Source organism: Caretta caretta, chromosome 9 (genome assembly GCF_965140235.1).
Source record: "Caretta caretta isolate rCarCar2 chromosome 9, rCarCar1.hap1, whole genome shotgun sequence".
Classification (NCBI taxonomy): domain Eukaryota; kingdom Metazoa; phylum Chordata; order Testudines; family Cheloniidae; genus Caretta; species Caretta caretta.
The window spans coordinates 53,562,802-53,586,845 of NC_134214.1; the positions used below are offsets into that span (position 1 = coordinate 53,562,802).

Sequence of the window (24,044 nt, forward strand, 5' to 3'; positions counted from 1 at the left end):
TAAGAGCTGGGACCCTAGCCATGGGCCTATAGTGCCTATGCCTCAGCGTGGCCCTGGGAAAAGATAAAGGGAATTGAGCAGGAAGGGAAGATGGTATGCCAAGAAGAAAGATAGAGAGAAGCATTATGAAGGGAAGTGTGTGGAGAAGAGGTGAGGGGGACGGAATATGGGCTAATAGAGGTAGGGTGACCAGATAGCAAGTGTGAAAAATCAGGATGTGGGGATGGGGGTGGGAGTAGCCACCTGTATAAGACAAATTCCCAAATAGTGGGACTGTCCCTATAAAATCCAGACAGCTGATCACCCTAAATGGGGGAAAGCAAGAGGTGCAAGGGGGAATACGGATTGGGGCACAATTCTGGTAACTGATGTAATATATTAATGGATGATGGGGGGGTCATTTGAGGAGGGGCCAGGGGGCGGGGCCAAGAGGTGATAAAAGGGGCGGGGCCTGTGATAATAGAAGGGAGGGGCGTTTGGTGCTAGGACGGGGCGTGGCTAATGCGCCTGTCCCGCTCCGTGTGACGCATGCGCGGGATTCGCGAAGGGGGTGGGCAGTGCGTGCGGAGCGAAGCGGAGGAGGTGGCGCGCGCTCGGCTGCGTGAGGTGGTGGGCGGCAAGGCACGTCGATCGGAGCCCGGCCCGGGGGGCGGGGCCTGCGGCGGGAGCGGAGCGAGCGGCCCGGCGGGAGAGCGAGCATGAGCGGCGGGGCGGGCTGCGGCGTGTGAGGGGCCGGGCGGGGTCCGCTCCCCGGGGAGCGATGGGGCCGGGCAGTCGGGGCAGGGGCCGCGGGGCAGAGGCTGCGGGGCGGCCCTGGAGCGGCGGGGGCCGTGCGCTGCCCGGCGGCCCCGCGGCTCGGCGGCGGGCCCCGCGTCGCCATCTCCTGTCGCCGCTGTTGGTGCTGCTCCTGGTGGCGGGGGCCGAGAGCCAGGCGAGCCCCAGCTCCGACCCGCTCGGCGTTGGCTCCCCCGCCGGCCCCGGCCTTAGCCTCTACATGAGCGAGGAGGAGGTGCGCAGGCTGATTGGTGAGTGCCCCGGGGGCGGCCGGGTCGGGAGGCCCCGGTCTCGGGGAGGGCGAGTGGGGGATGGCCGGATGTCGAGGGGGAGGCAGGTGTCGAGGTCAGCGGTAGGGGCTCTCCCGGCCCCCGCCCTGTGTGTGGTTAGGTGCGTGCAGAGATAGGGTCTTGCTGGGGGGGGACTGTGTGTGTACGGGTGTGTAGCGAGGGCGGGGGGCTCCTGGGGCCCCTCTGTGTGGGGAGTCCGGCGAGAGGGGTTGCCGTAGGCTTAGCTGCCTAGGGTCTGTTGAGAGGGGCACAGGGTCCACTGTGGTGGTGGAAGGTTCCTAGCTTCAGCTGTGCGGGGTGTAATGTTGCTGGAGCAGGGTAAGCCCCAAAACAGGGAGTTGAGGCCTAAGGTTTAATTAGTGGGATGAGCGGCGTTCAGAGGGCACTGAGGAGACCTGACAGTAATTGGGAAAGTGTGTGAAAGGAATCTCAACTTCCAGGCAGTTTCATAATCACTACACAAATAAGTAGGAGGATTTCTGCACCATGATACAACTTGCTCTGCTCTGATAAGGCCACAAATTATTTTACCACTTTTTTGTGCTTGCAGTTCCTCTATGTGAGGTAGAGGTTTGGTTTTAGTAAGGGCTCCTCTTAAATTTTGGCATTTCAGACCTGGTTTGATTGATTTTATGGTTGGAGCCTAACAAAAGAAATGTATAAGCTTCTAAAATGGTTTGGGTTTTTTAGGAGGTGGCCTATCTGTGGCTTAGTGGAAAAAGAACACTTTACAGTGCAGGGTTTAAAATGGTGATTCTCAAACTTTTGTACTGGTGACCCCTTTCACATAGAGAGCCTCTGAGTGCGACCCTCCCTCCCCCCCCCATGAATTTAAAACACTTTTTAATATATTTAACACCATTATAAATGCTGGAGGCAAAGTGGGGTTTGGGGTGGAGGGTGACAGCTCGTGACCTCCCACATAACCTCGTGACCCCTTGAGGGATTCCAATTCCCAGTTTTAGAACCCCTGCTTTAAAACATTATTTGCATAGAAGGTATAAAACAGAAATGATTCCAACTAATCGAGCACTGGGAGTACATAGTTAATTTTGGAGCTGGTGGGCCCTGAGGGTGAATAGCTATGTAAACATTTTTATCCCTGCGGCTTGCTCCGCCAGTTAGTTTTTTGTTGTCTTAACATTTTTACATTGGTTGTACTTATTACTGTATGGCTGCTTTATTAAATATACAGGATTAAAAGGGTCAGATGACTTGTATATTTTATTTGTCAGCCTCTTTGTACAATTTTTCTTGCTTATAAGCCTTACTAATCATGGACATGTGAGTCTAGCATAAGGGTGGGCAAACTACGGCCCAGGGGCTGCATCTGGCCCTCCAGACATTTTAATCCAGCCCTCGAGCTCCCTCCGGGTACCGGGATTGGGGATTTGCCCCGTTCTGTGCAGCTCCCAGAAGCAGCAGCATGTCCCCCCTCTGGCTCCTACACGTAGGGGCAACCAGGGGTCTCCGCATACGGCTCCCGCAGCTCCCATTGGCCGGGAACTGTGGACAGGGCAGCGCACAGAGCTGCCTGGCTGCGCCTCCATTTAGGAGCCAGAGAGGGGGACGTACCGCTGCTTCTGGGAGTTGCTTGAGGTGAGTGCCGCCTGGAGCCTGCACCCCTGACCCCCTCCCATCCCCCGGCCCTGATCCCCCTCCCGCCCTCTGTTCCAGCCCAGAGCAACCTCCTGCACCCCCAATGCCTCATCCCCAGTCCACCCCAGAGCCCACACCCCCAGCCAGAGCACTCGCCCCTCCCCTGCACCCAAGCCCAGAGCCCCCTCCCACACCCTGAACTCCTCTTTTCTGGCCCCACCCCAGAGCCCGCACCCCAACCCCCAATTCTGTGTGCTCTTATGACCCGCCATACAACTTCTATACCCAGATGTAGCCCTCAGGCCAAAAAGGTTGCCCACCCCGGTCTAGCATTTTAAATGTGTATTAGGGCTTGTCTACACTGGCAGTTTACAGTGCTGCAACTTTCTCGCTCAGGGGATGTGAACCCCCCCCGCGCGCGCAGCAAGTTTCAGTGCTGTGAAGTACCAGTGTAGACCGTGCTCTGGCACTGGGAGCCACGTCCCTTGTGGTGGAGGTTTTTTTAGAGCGCTGGGAGAATGTTAAAGCGCTGCCAGTGTAGACTAGTCCTTAGAAACCTGCTCAAACTGTTATAGACTAAACACAATCATCCCCCCCCAAAATGAAACTACATGTAGGTGTTGTCTGTAGATAAATCAGAACTGGAAGTGTATCTTTTATGAGTGATATATTGCCAGTATGGCTAAGTAATTTATTATTCAAGGCCAGGGATTCTTAAACTTCATTGCTCTGCAACCCTCTTCTGACAACAAAAATTACTACATAACCCCCAGGAGGGGGGACCATAGCCTGAGCCCACCTGAGTCACACTGCCCCGGGTGTGGGGGCCAAAGCCTGAGCCCCACCACGCTGGGCTTCAACTCCCAAGCAGGGGGTTTGTAACCTGAGCCCCTCGCCCAATGCTGAAGTTCTTGAGCTTTGTCCCAGAGCGGTGAGGCTCTGTCTTCAGCCCTGCGCCCCAGCAAGCCTAAGCCAGCCCTGATGACCCCATTAAAATGGGGTTGTGACCCATGTTGGGGTCCCCACCCACAGTTTGAAAACCGCTGCTTAAGACAGTATGTCTAGCTGTTTTGCTTCTGTAACTTATATGATGAATCCAAAAGATCTGAACAGCTTCAATAAACTTGGAGACATGCTGACATCCATGGTAAGAAAGTAACACAACGCCACTAGCTGTCACCTTCAGCCCCCAACTAAAACCTCTCCAGTGCATCATCAAGGATCTACAACCTGTCCTGAAGTATGATCCCTCACTCTCACAGACCTTGGGAGACAGGCCAGTCCTTACTCACAGACAGCCCACCAACCTGAAGCAAATACCAGCAACCACACAACCAAAACACTAACCCAGGAACCTATCCTTGCAACAAAGCCCATTGCCAACTCTGTCCACATATCTATTCAGGGGACACCATCATAGGACCTAATCACATCAGCTACAGCATCAGAGGCTCATTTGCGTGCACATCTACCAGTGTGAGATATGCCAACATGTGCCAGCAATGCCTCTCTGCCATGTACATTGGACAAACTGGACAGTCGCTACGTAAAAGAATAAATGGACACAAATCAGACATCAACAATTATAACATTGAAAAACCAGTCGGAGAACACTTCAGTCTCCCTGGTCACTCGAGTACAGACCTAAAAGTAGCAATTCTTCAACTAAACAACTTCAAAAACAGACTCCAGAGAGAGACTGCTGAATTGGAATTAATTTGCAAACTGGACACCATTAAATTAGGCTTGAATAAAGACTGGGAGTGGATGGGTCATTATGCAAAGTAAAACTATTTCCCCGTGCTTATTTTTCCCCCTGCTGTTACTCACACCTTCTTGTCAACTGTTGGAAATGGGCCATCCTGATTATCACTACAAAAGGACAGAATTTTTTTTCTCCTGCTGATAATAGCTCACCTTAACTGATTACTCTCCTAATAGTGGGTATGGCAACACCCATTTTATCATGTTCTGTGTGTGTTTGTGTGTGTACACATACACCTATCTTCCTACTGTATTTTCCACTGCATGCATCCGATGAAGTGGGTTTTAGCCCATGAAAGCTTATGCTCAAATTTGTTAGTCTCTAAGGTGTCACAAGTACTCCTCATTCATTTTGCTCTCTGATAGTTTCCTCTAGTTCCAGAAAGCTTATTTTATGTGTTTGGAGTTAGATATTGTGTAAACAGTTTGTCATTTTAAAGAAGGTTACTAAGTGATGTAGTTATTTCTCTTGATGTTGCTTACTTCCAGAATGAAATTATGGCATGTACAGCTGAGATTTTGGCTAATGTAAAGCACGTAGTTTAGACGTACCTAAACCTGGCACAATAAGACTTTATCTACACTAGCACTTTTGTTAACTTTTGTTGCTCGGGGGTGTGAAAAAACACCCCCCTGAATGACAGAAGTTTTAACGACAAAAAGCACCAGTGTGGACAGGGCTTTGTCAGCGAGAGCCATGCTTCCAGCGACGAAGCTACCACCCCTTGTTGGAAGAGGTTTTGTTTTGTTGCCAGGACAGAGTGGCTACTCTGCTTACCTTACAACAGTGCAGCTGCAGCAGCACAGCCGTGTTGTTGTAAGGTGCACAGTGTAGACATAGCCTTAGTCATATCTTTCCTACAGAAGAATATTGGAAGGAACAGATGTATTTGTTTTTAAAATGTAAAGAATGTGAACAAAACTAGTGACTACTTAGATCTTCAGTTTTGCGGTGCCTGAATTGTCATATTAACCGACATTTATAGTTAAAATAAGAATTTTACATGACTGGTAGTGTGCATAAAGTATTAAAAAAAAAAAGGCACTCCAGTTTCCTTACATTTCTTGAAATTTCTACATTTGGAAAAAATGACTGTTGATCGTTAGAACTGTAATTCAATGTAGCTAAGGAAATTAACTCATTTGCTAGGGTAAGTAGATTTGCCATATATTGCTGAATCTGCCATTATAACCAAGGAATGCTGTCTTACTTTACCATTAGTTTCTAAAAACAATTGAGTAATAAGGCTATATTGTTATGAATAGATATGTTTCTCCTGATAACTTGAAGGACTTTAGGGAAATGTTACTAGCCTCAGATATAATACATGGCTCTTACAAACTGAGTTTTATCAATTTCAGGGTTCTTTGCAGAGGAAGGCAAGTATCATTATCCCCAATTTAAGAAGCGGGAAAAGTGAGGCCTAGAAATGAAGTGACTTGCCCAGGGTCACTTGTGTCTATCTACATTCTCTGACTATATGCTAGGTGGGGGCTAGTAGCACCACCTCTTAAACTTGCTTGACCCATTCCATTATAAAACCTGTTTTCAGTTGTTTATAACTTTGCCAAACTTTAACTGTTTATGCTGAAATTTTCCATGCGAGGTGTCTGCTTTAGGCTGAATTGTTTTAGAAAACTTCAGCTGAAGTGGTTTAGCCATTTCCGAGAATGAGACTAGGAAAAAATGTTGTTTGACTCTTTAAAAAAAATTTCTGATGACCTTTGACAAGCTTCAGAACCCTATGTGTTGGAGTGGGGACTTGAAATTGGGGGGTGGCCTTTGTATCATGATGTGGCAAAAAGCATCCCAATGAAAATCTCTTCAAAGTTTCTTAACTTGGCAAAATTTGGAGAATTCCCAGTTTCTACATGTTCAGTAGAGACTGAAGTAGCTAAATTCCCTGAAGATTCTGTCCACACTGGGCATGCTCCAGAGAAAGATTGGATGAAAGGAGAAATGAGATGGGCAAGGAGATGGGGTATTATAACCCCTCCTTTACACATGGGAAACTGAGACATAGCCTCGGTCTACACTAGGAGTTGAGGTCGAATTAGGAGCTTTAAATCGATTTAACCCTGCACCCGTCCACACGACGAAGCCTTTTTTCGACTTAAAGGGCTCTTAAAATCGATTTCTTTACTCCACCCCCGACAAGGGGATTAGCGCTGAAATCGGCTTTGCCGGGTCGAATTTGGGGTAGTGTGGATGCAATTCAACGGTATTGGCCTCCAGGAGCTATCCCAGAGTGCTCCATTGTGACCGCTCTGGACAGCACTCTCAACTCAGGCCAGGAAGACAGGAAAAGGCCTGCGAACTTTTGAATCTCATTTCCTGTTTGGCCAGCGTGGTGAGCTACAGGTGACCATGATGGAGTCCCAGAATCGCAAAAGAGCTCCAGCATGGACCAAACGGGAGGTATGGGATCTGATGGCTGTATGGGGAGAGGAATCTGTGCTGTCAGAAGTCCGTTCCAGTTTTCGAAATGCCAAAACATTTGTCAAAATCTCCCAGGGCGTGAAGGACAGAGGCCCTAACAGGGACCCAAAGCAGTGTCGCGTGAAACTTAAGGAGCTGAGGCAAGCCTACCAGAGAGGCAGAGCCCCAAACATGCTGCTTCTATGATGAGCTGCATGCCATTTTAGGGGGTTCAGCCACCACGACCCCAACCATGTGCATTGACTCCATCAGTGGAGAGGGAGGCAACACGGAAGCAGGTTTTTGGGGATGAGGAAGATAGCTCACAGCAAGCAAGTGGAGAAACCGGTTTTCCCGACAGCCAGGAACTGTTTCTCACCCTGGACCTGTAGCCAGTACCCCTGAACCCACCCAAGGCTGCCTCCCAGACCCGCCAGGCAGAGAAGGGACCTCTGGTGAGTGTACCTTTTAAAATAGTGTACATGATTTGAAAGCAAGCATGTTTAATGATTAATTTGCCCTGGCATTTGTGGCCAGTAGAGCTACTGGAAAAATCTGTTAACGTATCTCGGGATGGAGTGGAAATCCTCCAGGCACATCTCCATAAAGCTCTCCTGGATGTAGTCCCAAAGCCTTTGCAAAAGGTTTCTGGGGAGGGCAGCCTTATTCCGTCCACCATGGTAGGACAGTTTATCATGCCAGGCCAGTAGCACATAGTCGGGAATCATTGCAGAAAAAAGCTTTGCAGCGTATTTTTGCTGGCGTTCAAACAACATCCGTTCTTTATCTCTCTGTGTTTTCCTCAGGAGAGTGATGTCATTCATGGTCACCTGGTTGAAATAGGGTGCTTTTCTTAAGGGGACATTCAGAGGTGCCCGTTCCTGCTGGGCTGTTTGCCTGTGGCTGAACAGAAATGTTCCCAGCTGTTAGCCACGGAGAGGGGTTAGCCATGCGGTGGGGGGAGGCAAAATGCGACCTTGTAATGAAATCACATGTGCTATGTATGTAATGTTAACAGCAAGGTTTACCGTGAAAGAGTGTACCCATTGTTCTATAAAATGTCTTTTTAAATACCACTGTCCCTTTTTTCCTCTCCTCCATCTGCATGTATTTCAAGGACCACAGGATCTTCTTCCCAGAGGCTAGTGAAGATTAGAAGGCTAAAAAAACGCACTCGCAATGAAATGTTCTCTGAGCTCATGCTGTCCTCCCACACTGACAGAGCACAGACGAATGCTTGGAGGCAGACAATGTCAGAGTGCAGGAAAGCACAAAATGACCGGGAGGAGAGGTGGCGGGCTGAAGAGAGGGCTGAAGCTGATAGGTGGCGGCAGCGTCATGAGAGGAGGCAGGATTCAATGCTGAGGCTGCTGGAGGATCAAACTATAATGCTCCAGCGTATGGATGAGCTGCAGGAAAGGCAGCTGGAGCACAGACGGCTGCTATAGCCCCTGTGTAACCAACTGCCCTCCTCCCCAAGTTCCATAGCCTCCTCACCCAGATGCCCAAGAACGCGGTGGGGGGGCTTCCGACAACCCAGCCACTCCACCCCAGAGGATTGCCCAAGCAACAGAAGGCTGGCATTCAATAAGTGTTAAAGTGCAGTGTGGCCTTGTCCTTCCCTCTTCCACCACCCCTCCTGGGCTACCTTGGCAGTTATTCCCCTATTTGTGTGATGAATTAATAAAGAATGCATGAATGTGAAGCAACGATGACTTAATTGCCTCTGCAAGCGGTGATCGAATGGGTGAGGGGAGTGTGGTTAGCTTACAGGGAAGTAGAGTGAACCAAAGGGCGGGGGGGGGGGGGTTCATTAAGGAGAAACAAACAGAACGTCCACACCGTAGCCTGGCCAGGCATGAAACTGGTTTTCAAACTTCTCTGATGCGCACCGCACCCTCCTGTGCTCTTCTAACCGCCCTGGTGTCTAGCTGCGCGTAACCAGCGGCCAGGCGATTTGCCTCAACCTCCCATTCCACCATAAACATCTCCCCCCTTACTCTCTCAGATATTGTGGAGCACATAGCAAGCAGTAATAACAATGGGAATATTGGTTTCGCTGAGGTCTAAGTGAGTCAGTAAACTGTGCCAGCATGCTTTTAAAGGTCCAAATGCACATTCTACCACCATTCTGCACTTGCTCAGCCTATAGTTGAACAGCTCCTGACTTCTGTCTAGGGTGCCTGTGTATGGCTTCATGAGCCATGGCATTAAGGGGTAGGCTGGGTCCCCAAGGATAGGCATTTCAACATCCCCAACGGTTATTTTCTGGTCTGGGAAGAAAGTCTCTTTCTGTAGCCTTTGAAACAGACCAGAGTTCCTGAAGATGTGAGCGTCAAGTACCTTTCCCGGTCATCCCACATTGATGTTGGTGAAACGTCCCTTGTGATCCACCAGTGCTTGCAGCACTATTGAAAAATACCCCTTGCACTTTATGTACTTGCCGGCTTGGGGCTCCGGTGCCAAGATAGGGATATGGGTTCCGTCTGTGGCCCCACCACAGTCAGGGAATCCCATTGCAGCAAAGCCATCCACTATGACCTGCACATTTCCCAAGGTTACTACCCTTGATATCAGTAGATCTTTGACTGCGTTGGCTACTTGCATCACAGCAACCCTCACAGTAGATTTGCCCATTCCAAATTGATTCCTGACTGACCCGTAGCTGTCTGGCATTGCAAGCTTCCACAGGGCTATTGCCACTTGCTTCTCAACTGTGAGGGCTGGTCTCATCTTGGTGTTCTGGCACTTCAGGGCAGGGGAAAGTAAGTCATAAAGTTCCATGGAAGTGCCCTTACGTATGCAAAAGTATCGCAGCCACTGGGAATTGTCCCAGACCCGCAATACTATATGGTCCCACCAGTCTGTGTTTGTTTTCCAGGCCCAGAATCGGCGTTCCACGGCATGAGCCTGCCCCATTAGCACCATGATGCTCACGTTGCCAGGGCCCGTGTTTTGAGAGAAGTCTGTATCCATGTCCTCATCACTCTTGTCACTGCGCTTTGGCAGGTTCTGGTGCTGCATATACTGCTGGATAATGCGTGTGGTGTTTAATGTGCTCTTAATTGCCAAAGTGATCTGAGCGGGCTCCATGCTTGCCGTGGTATGGCGTTTGAACAGAAGAAAGGTGCGGAACGATTGTCTGCCGTTGCTCTGACAGAGGGATGGGTGACTGATGACATGGCTTACAGGATTGGTTTACAGGGAATTAAAATCAATAAAGGGGGTAGCTTTACATCAAGGAGAAACAAAAACAACTGTCACACAGAATGGCCTCCTCAAGGATTGAACTCAAAACCCTGGGTTTAGCAGGCCAATACTCAACCCACTGAGCTATCCGTCCCCCTGGTATTCCAGGCAGGACTGAATCTCCATTAAACTTTTCAAGGTGCCTATGACAGACCTCACCGAAACAATTGTCGGACGTTGATTTCATGGAGGGAGGGAGGAGGGAGCAAATGAATACAAAACAAATCTGGTCTATTCTTGTTTTGATCCACTCCATCTATCTTTTACACCTTTGGCTGGCAGCAGACTGTGCAATAGGACTACTAGCCATCCTCCTCTCCTGGCTGCTCGCCAGAAGACGGTGCAATACGATTGCTGCCAGGACTAAAGAGAATGACCTGGTCGCGTGACTCCTATTTTAGTCCCTGCGTCCATGTCTGCCCAGGCACTCCTGACCCACCTTACGGAGGCGGCCAAGAGCACCTCGGTCATGATGACGATGGTTATGAGGCCTATTGCACGGTCTGCTGCCACAAGGCAATGAGCTGCTGCTGTGTAGCAATGCAGTGCCGCGTCTGCCAGCACCCAGGAGACGTACGGTCACAGTGAGCTGAGCGGGCTCCATGCTTGTTGTGGTATGGCGGCTGCACAGGTAACTCAGGAAAAAAAGCGCGAAACAGTTGTCTGCTGTTGCTTTCACGGAGGGAGGGAGGGCCTGACAACATGTACCCAACCACCTGCGACAATGTTTTTTCCCCATTAGGCATTGGGATCTCAACCCAGAATTCCAATGGGTGGTGGAGACTGCAGAAACTGTGGGATAGCTACCCACAGTGCAACACTCCAGAAGTCGACGCTGGCCTCGGTACCGTGGAAGCACTCCGCCGAGTTAATTCACTTAATGCACTTAGAGCATTTTGTGTGGGGACACACACAATTGACTATATAAAAACAATTTCTAAATTCTAGAACTTCTATAAATTCTACCTAATTTCGTGGTGTAGACATACCCATAGAGTGATTAGGGCAAAAAAGAAGCCACTGATTTGGAGTACCGGAACTGAGATGCCTTGGACCTGATTTTCCAGAGTACTTAGCATTATATAACACTATATGTTCAAAGCACAGCTCCCAGTGACTTCAGTTGCAGATGTGAGTGTTTGGCATTTCTGCAAATCAGATGCAAGGTCTAAAATCAAGTACCCAAAAAAATGAGGAACACACAATTAATGACCACCTATGAAAAGTTTGGTTCAAGTGATTTGCCCAGCATATAGGAACCTTGTGGCAGAGGCAGGGATAGAATCCAAATTCCCAGGGCAGCATTTAATTGCATTAACCACCAGACCATCCTTTCTCCTCATGCGATCCCTTGCCTCATTTGCTCCACGCTCTCCAGTTTCTGTAACAAATTAAATGGGTCCTGCAGACAATACACCCCTACAATACAGTGAATTCAGTGAACCCTGATTCATCCCCAGAGCACAGGGTGCATTGGTTTAAATAATCAGTTTTAACTAAAAACTACACATGCAAAACCAAAATATTTTCTGAAAGAAAATGTGGTTCTCATTGGTTGGTAACCATTAGAACTTGTTGATTTGAGACTAAATATAGCATTTACACTAAACTGGTGCTGATTTTTGCTAATCAAGAGGCTACACTGTGTATGTATGTGTTTATATATACATACACATTTATTTGAGCAATTGTAAATATTAAATTTATTCAGGTTATTAATTTTTACATTTTTATTATGTTAGAAATGGTGAATGATGTGTGTGTTATTTACTAGATTAGTTTTTGTACTTGATGTTTGTGTCAATTGAATTCCATCCTGGAATAAAGCTTAATTGCATAAAAACATCATTTTAAAATTATCTCCGTTAAATAAAGTTCCCTTAAATGTGATGGATACATACAAAAGTTTATCAACATTTTATCAAAACATGTTTTGTATTTAAAACAGATTTATTTAACACAGATGCGGTAAGTGAGGTAATATATTTTATTGGAAATGTTATCTGTAGTTAGTGAATTGAAATGGTCGTTTCTGGTAACCTTGTTGTTTAAGATTTTAGAACTAGTGGATCTCATCTTCTAGTTCTTATTCATGGAATGAAAGAATAAAACTTTCTTGCTGTTTCAGCTCCGAATTGGTGTCTTAACTTTGAACTAGTTGAATAAAGCGAAATGAAGAAAATATTCTCTTTACCTACAGAAGAGGCTGCTGCTGTCAAGAGCTAGTTAGCACTTCAACAAAGGGCAGGTCTACACTTAAAATGCTCCATTGACACAGCTGCACCACTGTAGTGCTTTACTGTAGACACTCTGTGCCATTAATTCACCTCCCCAAGAGATGGTAGTTGTGTCTACGGGAGAAGCACTGTCTACATGGGGGTTAGGTTCGTATAACTGTGTTGATTAGGTGTGTAGATTTTTCATACCCCTGAACGACACAGTTATACTGACATAAGTCTGTACTGTAGAACAGCCCAAAGTCTGGTTCTAGGTGCGTAGCCAATCCTTTCCAAAAGTCCAGTAGTTTGGCTTTCTTTAGAACTTGACAGCAAGCATGTACTGCTTAATATTTTTAAAGGTTCTTTTAAAATGACTTTAATAGTTGTCAAGTTTCAGAGTAGCAGCGGTGTTAGTTTGTATCCGCAAAAAGAAAAGGAGTACTTGTGGCACCTTAGAGACTATCAAATTTATTTGAGCATAAGCTTTCTTTTTAATAGTTGTCGTAAGTGTAGGCCTTAACATAGGTTGTCACAATTTCAAATTTAAGTTTAAATAGTTTTTAAAATAAATTTATTTAATTTAAATAGAAAATGGACTTCTTAGTTAAAGCATTTTTTAATTAAAAAAAAAAATCATGTTTTTATGCACTCTGCCAAAACAGTCTTATCTTGTGCAGTGAATGAGGCTGGGGACCTGTTGAAAAATGTGTGATCATAGAATTAAAGACAATGTCATAATGCATATACTCAAGGGGGCAGAATTAAGGTTGCACAAACAGTCTTAAGTCTGGCATTTCTTAACTTTTGAGTGCTTGTCTTTGCAGCTTTAATAATTATTTAATTTAATTTGAATGTAACACTTATCTTGAGATTCTGGTCTCCTGTTTTTTATGTTTGCACATTTGCTTAATTGCGAAATTGGTGTTCTTAATAACTGTAATTTTGTTTAAAGAACAAGGAGTACTTGTGGCAACCTAGAGACTGACAAATTTATTTGAGCATAAGCTTTTGTGGGCTAAAACCCACTTCATCGGATGCATGCAGTGCCGATGAAGTGGGTTTTAGCCCATGAAAGCTTATGCTCAGATAAATTTGTTAGTCTCTAAGGTGCCACAAGTACTTCTCGTTCTTTTTGCTGGTATAGACTAACACGGCCACAACTCTGAAACCTGTAATTTTGTTTGTCATTTAAAATTTTTACGTATTTCTCTAAAACCAGTAAGCAGCTTACTGAAAAATAGATTTGTTGAGAGATTTGGAAATATTTGATTCCAGTCTAGAATGTTTTAAAATAGCCTTTTTTCATGTTACCTCTTTACGTCTCTCTCTTGCTCTTAACCTGTTTTGATTCTTTTAGTTAACCTTATGCTTTTTGGCATACAGTATTTCTGTTAGTCATGTGAAATTAGATGGTGGCTTGTTGGAGTATTTTTTTGAAAGGTCTGGCCTGTGATAGAAATTCTTTTAGAGCAGAAGTATGACCACTTCTGTCCTAAATTCAAGACGTATTCATGTTAAAATGCAGTGATTAGACTTAGAATCTACCATTAAAGGTCATAACTTTTACCTGATACATTTAATATGAAGTGCTTTCTTTACTACATTTAATTCAACCTCTGAGCTTCATGTTGCTGTCCTTTTGTTAGGAAAACTTCAGCAGTAAGTATGGGCCTATTCATATGAAGTGAGACTGCATACCAGTTTAATTTTGTGACTTTCTAGTTGAGACTGAGGCCAGGTCTGCACTGCAGACCTATATTGCTATAACTGTGTCACTCAGGGGTGTGGATTTTAGACCACCATGTAGACAGCGCTGTGTCAACATTAGGGTGGATTAAAAATCAATGATTTTTTAAAAAACAAAAAAATAGGATTTTTTTATTTAAATAGGTTTTTCCTCAAAAGCATTTTATAAAAAAAAAAATCCGATCTAAAGATAGTTTTAATTAAGATACATTATAGCTCAAAGATATCTCACCATGGAATAGGGATTATAAATTCTAATTCTATAGTATGAGACAATATATTCATGTAATGTTTAAGAAAAGTTTTGTAAATGAGTTCCAATAGTTCAAGGATTAGGGACCCAATTTTGTGGGATTCCAAGGGCTTCTGTGTAAATTATTTAGGTTAATCTTTCTGTCCACCCAATTGGACTCAGTGCTCAGTCTAGAAGATACCATCAGAGATGCATAGTTTTGCAGTTCTCAAATTGTGGATTCATGTTTCCAGAGATAACATGCTTCTTAACAGCAAAAATGTTTTAAAATAAATAATAGAGGTGAGACATAAGACCTCTACTCCATTGTCCCTCTGCAAATTTGTGTACACAGAGTCAATCCCTTACCTCTCTCTAAAAGTACAAAGTTTCAAAAAGTTCAGTGAATAGAAGACTGTTGGGGGAGAATAGATCTGGACAAGAAGTCTGGAGATAAATGTGAGAAGGGAGGGATAAGCAGTAGAAATAAAAGTGAAACTGTTTGACCAACATATTCCAGAAGTCTTGAGGTCTTGAAGTGTAACCTTCATTGATTTGAGATCTACCATATCATTCTCTCACTAGAAGGGAAAACCTATAATGGCAGCAGGCTGTAAGAGAGACCCACAGGTAGAGGAACTTCATTTAAAATATTCCCAAACTGGGTAAGACAGGCATGCATGTAAAATGCAAACACTGCAACAAAGAAATGCAAGGCCTGGTTGCCCGAATGAAACCACATGATGAGAAGTGTTCCTTCTCAGTAGGAAGCTGCGTTGAAGATGATGAAAGTAACATGTCTGAACATGCAAGATCTTCAGGTTCGTCAACTTCTTTATTTCATACTTCTTTCTTAAGGACTGCCTCTCTTCCTTCTGGACTATTCTTGAATTCTCATGTTTGATCAAAAAATATAGTTGTTACTCTATGGTTCTATCGTTTTAGGTGCGGTTGTGATGAAAAAAAATAAATAGCTGAAATAGGCAGATCTTCCTTTTACAATTTCACCTTTAAAGTAGTACTGAGTGTCAGGGAATGCAATGAGTAATACGAAATGAGCAGAATAGTGATAATAATTAAATGACTGCGTTGACTTATTTTGTTCAAGAGAATCCATCCTCAACATACAGGATTCTGAAGACTATCCACCTTCAAGATCACCATCATTTTCTATAGTTTCAGAGTTATCTCCCAATGATAGTGTTTCAGTCACATTATGTTTGTCATATAGCCACAGTATATCACCTGTAGCAGAAAGAAAAAAAAATCTCCATCATCCAGAAACAACCATCGATAAGTTTGCGATAAGAACCAGCAGATTACAAAAAGAGGTAACTGATGAAAAAATTGCCCAGTTTGTTTATGCAACAAACTCTCCTTTCCATATGATTGAGAACCCACACTTCATTAACATGGTTCAGTCATTGAGACCAGGATACAGTCCACCCAACAAAGCAGATGTCGCAGGCAAATTGCTGGCTAAATTATATGAAAGAGAAATTGAGCAGTGTGCAAAAGCTCTAGAGGGTGAAAATGTTAACCTGAGTCTTGATGGGCGGAGCAATGTCCACAATGATCCTGTTGTATATGCTTCTGTGACAACTAAAGAAGGGAATGTCTTCCTTACAGAAACAATTGATACATCAGGAAATGCATACACAGCAGAATACTTACAAGAGGTAGCAGTAAAAGATATAACAAACTGTGTGTGAGGGGAAATTCAAATGTCTAGTGTGCAGCTTGGTCACAGACAATGCTGCAAATGTATCCAAGATAAGAAGAAAGTATTTAGCAGAAGGTGAAGAGAGTCCCAAGCTAATAACATGGTTGCAGTGCTCATTTGTTGCACCTCCTAGCCAAAGACTTCAGTGTTCCAGAAATAAAGGATAATGTTGAAATTGCAAAGTACTTCCGTAACAACCACTTTATAGCAGCTGTTCTGAAAAAAGTGTGAGGAACCAAGCTAACTCTCCCACAAGATGTGCGATGGAACTCAGTAGTGGACTGTTTTGAGCACTATATCAAGAACTGGCCTAATCTGATAACCGTTTGTGCACAAAATTGTGAAAAAATAGATGGCACTGTCACAAAGTTCTCAACATTGGGCTTAAGAGAAATGTTGGACACATGCTGAGTACCCTGAAGCCTATTTCTGTAGCCTTGAACAAAATGCAGGGAAATCACTGTTTTATTGCTGACGCTGTTGATGTTTGGAAGGAACTGAGTGAGATCTTAAAAAGAGAAATATGCAATGGCAAAGTTTAATGCTTGTGATTTAAAAAATGAATGGGACAAGCACTGTCTCCAGCTCATTTTCGTGCAAGTATTCTCAATACTCAGTACCAGGGTCAAACCTTAACTGCTAAAGAAGAGGAGTTGGTTATGACATGGACATCCAGCAATCATCCCTCCATAATGACAACTATAATAAACTTCAGAGCTAAGGGTGAACCATTCAAGAAATATGGTTTGCTGATGATGATTTAAAGAAAGTCATAAACAGTGAACTGGTGGAAGTCACTTAAGCACTTGGATTCAGAGACTGTTGAAGTGATAATCTCACTTTTCACAGCAGTAGCTTCTTCTGCCTGTGTAGAAAGAATATTTTCTTCCTTTGGAGTAATTCATTCCAAACTGAGAAATAGTTTGGGACCTGAAAAGGCGGGAAAGCTTGTATTTTTCTTTTTCTTTTTCAGATTATGAACAAACAGGAAAATGAAGGTGAAGACGACTGAGTTAGCTACAGAAGCCAATATTTTACGTTTCTCATGTTGACCTGGTTGACATAGTGGATTTAATTTAAAAAAAAAATGTCATTCAATGATTTTATTTAAAAACAATTTTAACAAAAACAAACCCGATTTTAAAAAAAATGAATGTTTAACTAAATTAAAAAATTCATATGCTTGTTTTGTTAAAATAGTATGTGTTTGCTTTTGAAGAAAAAAATCCAGAATACATCATGTCCTTGTTTTAGTTAAATAAAACCATTTAAATGTCTGTCTGGTGATGTTCTCCTAATACAGCATACAAGAAAATCCTCCAAATATTAATGATTAACCTGTTGAACTGGAGATAGTTCATCTCCTAGTGACTTCATAAATATCTGCTTCAGTTATCTTTGGTAAATGAAATAACCAAACAATCCATTCATTTTCTGATATAGCTGTAAAACTAATCTGAAAAGTTTTCAGAATAAATCATTTAAAAATGTATAGTGTGTACCTTCTAAAAATGAAACCTACATCTATCTGAGTTGTGAAGAATAACTATTAAGGTTATAACAACCAACAAGAATGCACTTTTATGTAGAAATCCATGATTAAATCGAGTCTTCCTGACTAGTGATTTAAATCAAATCCACCCTGATTAAGACTGGATGTTCAGTTTCTACCAGAACAAACTGTAATGACCATGGATTTGACCTTCTTGGGATAGAAAGCCCGTGCAGAAGGCACTTCATGTAAGTACATTAGGATCAACTGTATACATCTTCTGGAGAAGAAGGTGTTTGAGGTATACCAAGTACCTTCAGGAACCTTGGATCTCTGTGTGTTCTTAAGCATTGTGTTCACAACATGTTCATGTCCATGGACAGTATTAATCATGCATTTTCTAATTTATGATAGCAAAATCAAGCATTCAAAACATAACATTTTTTGAGTGCAATATGTGTATGTTCTTTTGTTATGATCCACATACTTTGCAGAGGTGGAAAGATGTTGGCATGGGTTATTTTAAAGGAAGAGGTGCCAGGTAAGTACTACCTGGTGATACAAGGAGACTAATCCTCAAAATATCTTAACAGTTTCTATCCTGTGCTGAAAGTTTGAAACTCAAGAGTGAGAATTTTTTGGTGGTGACCTTAAATAAAATATTACAGTATAATGTACTTAATTGGATATGCTAATTAGAGTAATTGTCTTGTTGGGACATGGCCCAGGAATCTGATTAGCCTAATGATGCTAAATAATGACTGTTTAATAAACAGTTTAATAGTATTGTGGGCTAATTATATTTGTGTAAATTTGCTTTTAAAATTTAAAAGACTTCAGAATAGGTCATGTGAAGACACAAATCCATGTTTTCACAGTCTTGCAACAGGTTGCAACAAGTTACTTGAATCATACAGTTAAGCAATCTGTTTTCTTTTTAGAATCTTTTTCACTGAGCTTGGGTGTTCTGATTTACTACTACTGTAGCTAGCATCAAAATTATGTAGAAGTTTGCAGGAATAATTTTACATTGTGATAAAACTTGATTTGGTGTTTTTCCTTTTTCCAGAGCTACTTTAAAACATTCTATGCCTTATATTACACTTATAAAGTTTGAATAGTGTGTGGATACACAGTTTTCCTAGGAAATATCTACAGCTGTGTAACCAATTACCACTGTTATGTCTATAAGATTTATAGACCAACAGAATTCATATACTCTTGAAAGCATTGAAGTTTAAATAGTTTGTGGAACAGCATGTGAAATGTAGATTGTTTCCACTGGCAACAACTTGAAGTATGATTTATTTGAAAGACTCTCTTTGGCTAATATGACTACAGCCAGAAGGGCTGATGAGATGGGGGAATTGGAACATTCCTTTATCATCAGGTCTTTCTGGATCAGGCATTTTCTATTAGCTCTTTGATATTTCTAAAGTGAAATGGCCAGTCTCTGCTGCCTGGTTTGTGCCCTAATCCAACTTGTGTGGTATTGAAATCTGAAATTGCTAGACATTCACTCTAGGCTTTTTTTAGTGTATTTTCCTAGTGAAAGCTACCTGATCTGAAGATTGACAGCCCTGGAGTCCATCACTATGGGCAGCAGCAGGTTAGGTTGCCTTGCAAATACGCTTTAACGTTAATATTGAAGGATCCATTTTAGGTGAGATGCAGTCTTTGCAGAGGTGAAAAACTGCACAGTGACAATGCCATTTGCGGTTCTTCTAATGTGGATATACCTGGGGCTTGAAAAACCTGAGATCTATATGATTGAGGACTAAGCCAGCTAGCTGAATAAAAACAAAAACCTGCGCCCCTCAACTCCCTGCAGAAGAATGTATTGTCTCACATCTGGTTTTGCTTGGCAGTATCCCCTTTACTGCCATGGATCAAGTTTGTCATGAGCCAGCTACCAAGGAGCTTAGTGTCTTACCCCTGAGATGGATAATTTTGATGTTGCAGTGCAACATAGTGACCACGAACGTCATGGTGGCAGAGACTGTCCCTCAAGTTCCTTGGAAGAATTTGAATATCAAAATTGGAACTTTAAGTCTTGATTTTGTATTCAGTTGTAATGAATGGAGTATCAGGGTGATGTGCTCACAGTGGCCTGTGTTGCTAAGAAAGTGGATTATTGTATTTTTAATCAACTAGTGCCACCTTGTGTTTGGTGATTTCATCATTAGTCACTATGAACTACAATAATAAAACCAGCAGGTTAGGCACATGTAAATATGCATGCAAGTGCTGTTTCTTGTTGATTCTTGGCTTTGAAGTAGTGGGTGAGGTGATGGAAACCTCCAAATACTGTATCCCTTTCTAGCCTCAAATTCTCTGTCATGTTCTTTTGTGAATAACTCCAGTGCCTGTGTTTGCTGTTGGCCATAGATTTCCCAAACAGTAACCGTCTAAAACTGACTTGATCCTTTACAATTTCTCTGCTGCTTATGCAGTACTGAACAGTAATAGCAAAACTAACCAGAGTATTAATTCCCCTTTGTTGCTTGGAACAGTTGAGAGCAGCAGCAGAGGCGCTGGGTTTGATGTGTGTAGGCTCAGAAAGATGACACTGACAGGTTCACTGCTGCCCTTGGAATTCTGAAGAGCAGTAGTGAAATTTGCCAGAATGTTGGTAACTAAAAGCAATTACAGTAGAACCTCAGAGTTATGAGCACCAGAGTTACACACTGACCAGTCAGCCACAAACCTCATTTGGAACCGGAAGTACACAATTCAGGCAACAGGAGACACCAAAAAAAAAAAAGGGAAATAAGTACAGTACTGAGCTAAATATAAATGAATACAAAAATAAAAGGAAAGCAGCATTTTTTTTCTGCATAGTAGTTTCAAAGCTGTATTAAGTCAATGTTTAGTTGTAAACTTTTTAAAGGACAGCCATAACATTTCAGAGGTGTTGGTACAGTAGAACCTCAGAGTTCCGATCTGACATTTGTTTTGTGGCTTATATCAAATAGGTTGGTGGTATCTTAAAATACGTCTACACTGCAGTTAAAAACCCTTGGCTGGCTTGTGCTTGCTGACTGGGGCTTGGACTTGGGGCTATTTAATTGTGGTGTATACATTTGGGCTTGGGCTGGAGCCTGAGCCCTGGGACCCTCTGCTTTTGTGAGGTCTCAGGCTCCAGCCCGAGCCCAAATGTCTACACAATTAAACAGCCACTTAGCTGGAGTCATCTGGCACAGGCCAGCTGCAGGTGTCTGATTGCACTGTAGACATACCCATAGTATGGTTCCTAATGAAAAGGAACCACAGAGCTTGAAAAATCTCCTTCCCAGTGTAAGTAAGAAGCTTGCCCAAGCAAGTAAACAGACCTGTGTCAGTTCTGCAGATTTTAATTTATAATTTTAAACGTTATTAGTACTTATGGTTATAAAGAATCTTCCAAAACCAGCTACGGAGGTGTGAAAGGTATCCTGTTTTATCACATTAACAATTCTGTGAGTTGAAGGTGAAATTTTTAAGAACCTAAGCCATAGGTGCCGACTCTGTGGCACCTATGGAAAAAAATTATCAGGTGCTTAGTACTCACTGGCAGCCAGCTCCCTCCTCTCCGCAGCGCCTCCTGTCTACCGGGGGCCCTGCCAATCAACTCACCCTCCCTCCCAGTGCCTCCTGCCCACCGCAATCAGCTGTTTCATGGCGTGCAGGAGGTTCTGGGAGGAAGGGGAGGAGTTGATTGGCGGGGCTCCCGGTGGACTATTATGACAGTGAGGTGATTGTGCTGATGTTTAAGATGTGCAATAAGACACTTGTACTGACACACCAACATTGGACGAAGTGAAGCGAACCATTTGCAAATTGAAAAACGGATGTGCAGCCGGCACTGATGACATACCCCTGGAGCTGCTGAAATGCACTATTGAGTAGTGAAATCACTTTTGGGCATTTTTTTGCCTGGTGTGGAGAACTGGAACCTTGCAAACCAAGAGTGGTATTGTGATCTCACTTTATAAGGGTTAGGGACCCCGCAGCAAATGTAAGAGCTACAGGTCAATCATCTTGTTGTTTCTGCCAGGGAAGGTGTTTGTGTATGTTCTGTTGGTGCATTTGGAGCCCCTGCTACAGCAGAAGCATCGCCCACCAACAGTCAGGCTTTACGAGGAACAGGTCCTGATTAGATGCCATTTTGGAACTCCACTTGTTGATGGAGATACACGGCAAGTTCAAGAAGCCCCTGTATATAAAGTATGTCTATCTTAAGGCTGCGTTTGATTCAGTTGACCAAGTCACGCTATGGAAGGCCTTAAAGGGCGCATGTCCCAACCACTCTGTTGGACTCTATTAGCGAGCTGTATTATGGAACCACTGCCCTTGTACATCTTAAGAATCGGATGTTGGCACCTTTTAAATCCATATCTGGTGTCAGGTAGGACTGTGTCTTGGCCTCTGCACTCTTTTTTTGGGCAATGGATTTCATAAAGCAGCATTCCCTCAGGTCCGTAGGCATTAAAGTCAGTGGTCTCTCTCTCAGATCTTGACTATGCTGATGACATTGTTCTTCTAGTACAGAGCCATAACAGGTTTTGCGAGGCAATCCACCAAATGGAGAGGAGGAGTCAGTCAAGGTTGGTCTCCATGTTCTGTGATCAAAGACAAAGCTGCAAAACCTAGAATCCGGTCCACCTGTGACTCCAATCTCTTTGAATAATGAAATTGTCTAAGCGGTCTCCAGCTTTTGCTATTTGGGTTCTGTACTCACCAGTTTCTCCAATTCTCATATGGGGGTTCTTCTCCGGATTGGCATCAAAGAGTCTGCCGTGGGTTGTTTATAGTGAATATGGAGTCAGCATCATCTTGGCATGACAACTAAGTTCTGGATCTGTTCAAGCTGTATTCTCTCTGTACTGCTGTACAATTGTGAAAGATGGACACAACGCCACTTAGACTGGGCAAAGCTGGAGGCTTTCCAAACAAAATGCCAACTTTATATATTGAGCATAAAGTGAAAAGACGTTGTTTGTAACGCAGATGTTTATGATTGCTCTAGTCTAAAGACTACTGGGGCCACTGCCTGCAGACGGTGTCTTACACTTTTCAGACATGTTGCTAGAATGCCGCAAGACGTTCTGGTGAACGCCATTCTCTGGGTGGCTTGTAACATCCGGGATAAAATTCCACCAACTGAGGGGGTGGAGGCGGCCCAGAGGCAGATTCCCATACATGAGTGCATCTAGTCCTTTCCAATGTTGAGCTTTTGGCATGTCAAGCCTTTGCAGCTGCACAGGAGTGGACCAGATGCCGAACAATCATTATGACTGACCTTTCGGCTAAATGTTGAAGAAGGTGTATCTGTTTCTTGGTCCTGAGGCAGGAAAGAAAGGGGCCAGGAAGATAGAATGAATCCTATCTTCATTTTTCAGTACCTTTCCGGAATCATGACACTTGTAGAGTAAAGCAGCAGAGTAGCCTGAGGCATTGTTAGCCCTGCTCTTTTTTGTGAAATCCTATTAAATTTATATTTTAGTCTTAAATAAAATCTTTTAATTTGAAAATTGTTCTCAGGAGCAGAGTTGACTTTCATCTTACAGTGAGATGAAAAGATTCCTTACGTTTTCTAAATGGGAATTATCTTCTAACCATCTTGTCAGCCAGCCATGCACCCTCCTAACTTGAAAGATCTTCACTCACCCTGTAGACTCAGGGAAGGAGAATTAGCAAGTAGGCTGGGGAAGCGGCCGTTCACTCCCATTTATTTCAGAGCCAAGAAAAAGGGGAAGAAATTGGAAACTGGGGAATGACTAGTCTTCATTTCTGTGAGGGTTGGGAGGCCTTTTGGATCCCTGCAGCTCTGCTCTGTGACTGTAGCAAACACTTGCCAGTGTGGAAAATCCCATTTCCAGTGGTGAGTGGAACTTTCGAGCTCTGTTTAGTAGACACTGTTGATGAAGGGGAGAAGTCTATTAGTGAGAAGTCATGACCAGCTCCCTGCTGAGAATCCCCTTCTCAGGCTGCTGGGAAGCTGGGTTTCCTACCAGAGCATATTATTTGATCTTTGAGGTTGTGTTCCATAGGAAACGAAAATTTATCCAACATTTAATCCAGAAGCTAAAAGCATAAATCCATCAATTTGCACATTTGGATTCCTTTGTCCTGATGTTGATATTAAGGATTATTATCTAATTTAAACATCTTGCACGTTGTTCACAGTAAACCTATTTTTAGATGTAGAGCAAATCTTCTACACCGACTCTCAGTATTACTTATATAGGACGAAACACTTAGGCTTTTAACACCAAACTTATTATGAATCTATTCACCACTTGCATTAGGGTACATTCCACCAAATCTGTGGCAGCATCCTTGCATGTTTTAATAACTCTATCTTGGTGATATATAAAGCGGTACCTGGCACGCTGTTCTCATTCTTATCTGATGCTGTTTCCTTATCTGACTGGGAGAATTGTGTTACTATTTGGCTGAGATTTTTCAGATCCATCCCTCTCTTTGGCAAGGTTAGGGAAGAAGTTGTTGGCAAGAGCCAAGGATAAAACATATAGGCTAGCGATTCTCAAACTG

At 43.6% G+C, this 24,044-nt stretch overlaps 1 protein-coding gene across 3 annotated transcripts in view; it reads left to right on the top strand.

The window, feature by feature from the left end:
• The first annotated feature begins 617 nt into the window (after positions 1–617).
• Positions 618–24,044, top strand: part of RYK (receptor like tyrosine kinase) — a 165,813-nt gene continuing 142,386 nt past the window's right edge. The window contains exon 1 of one of the 3 annotated variants that reach the window (XM_048863650.2): positions 618–1,025. In XM_048863650.2, the coding sequence (XP_048719607.2) occupies positions 761–1,025 (265 nt within the window). In that variant the 5' untranslated portion in view covers positions 618–760. The remainder of the gene's footprint in view (positions 1,026–24,044) is intronic. The other 2 variants (XM_048863647.2, XM_048863648.2) reach the window with 2 other exon arrangements.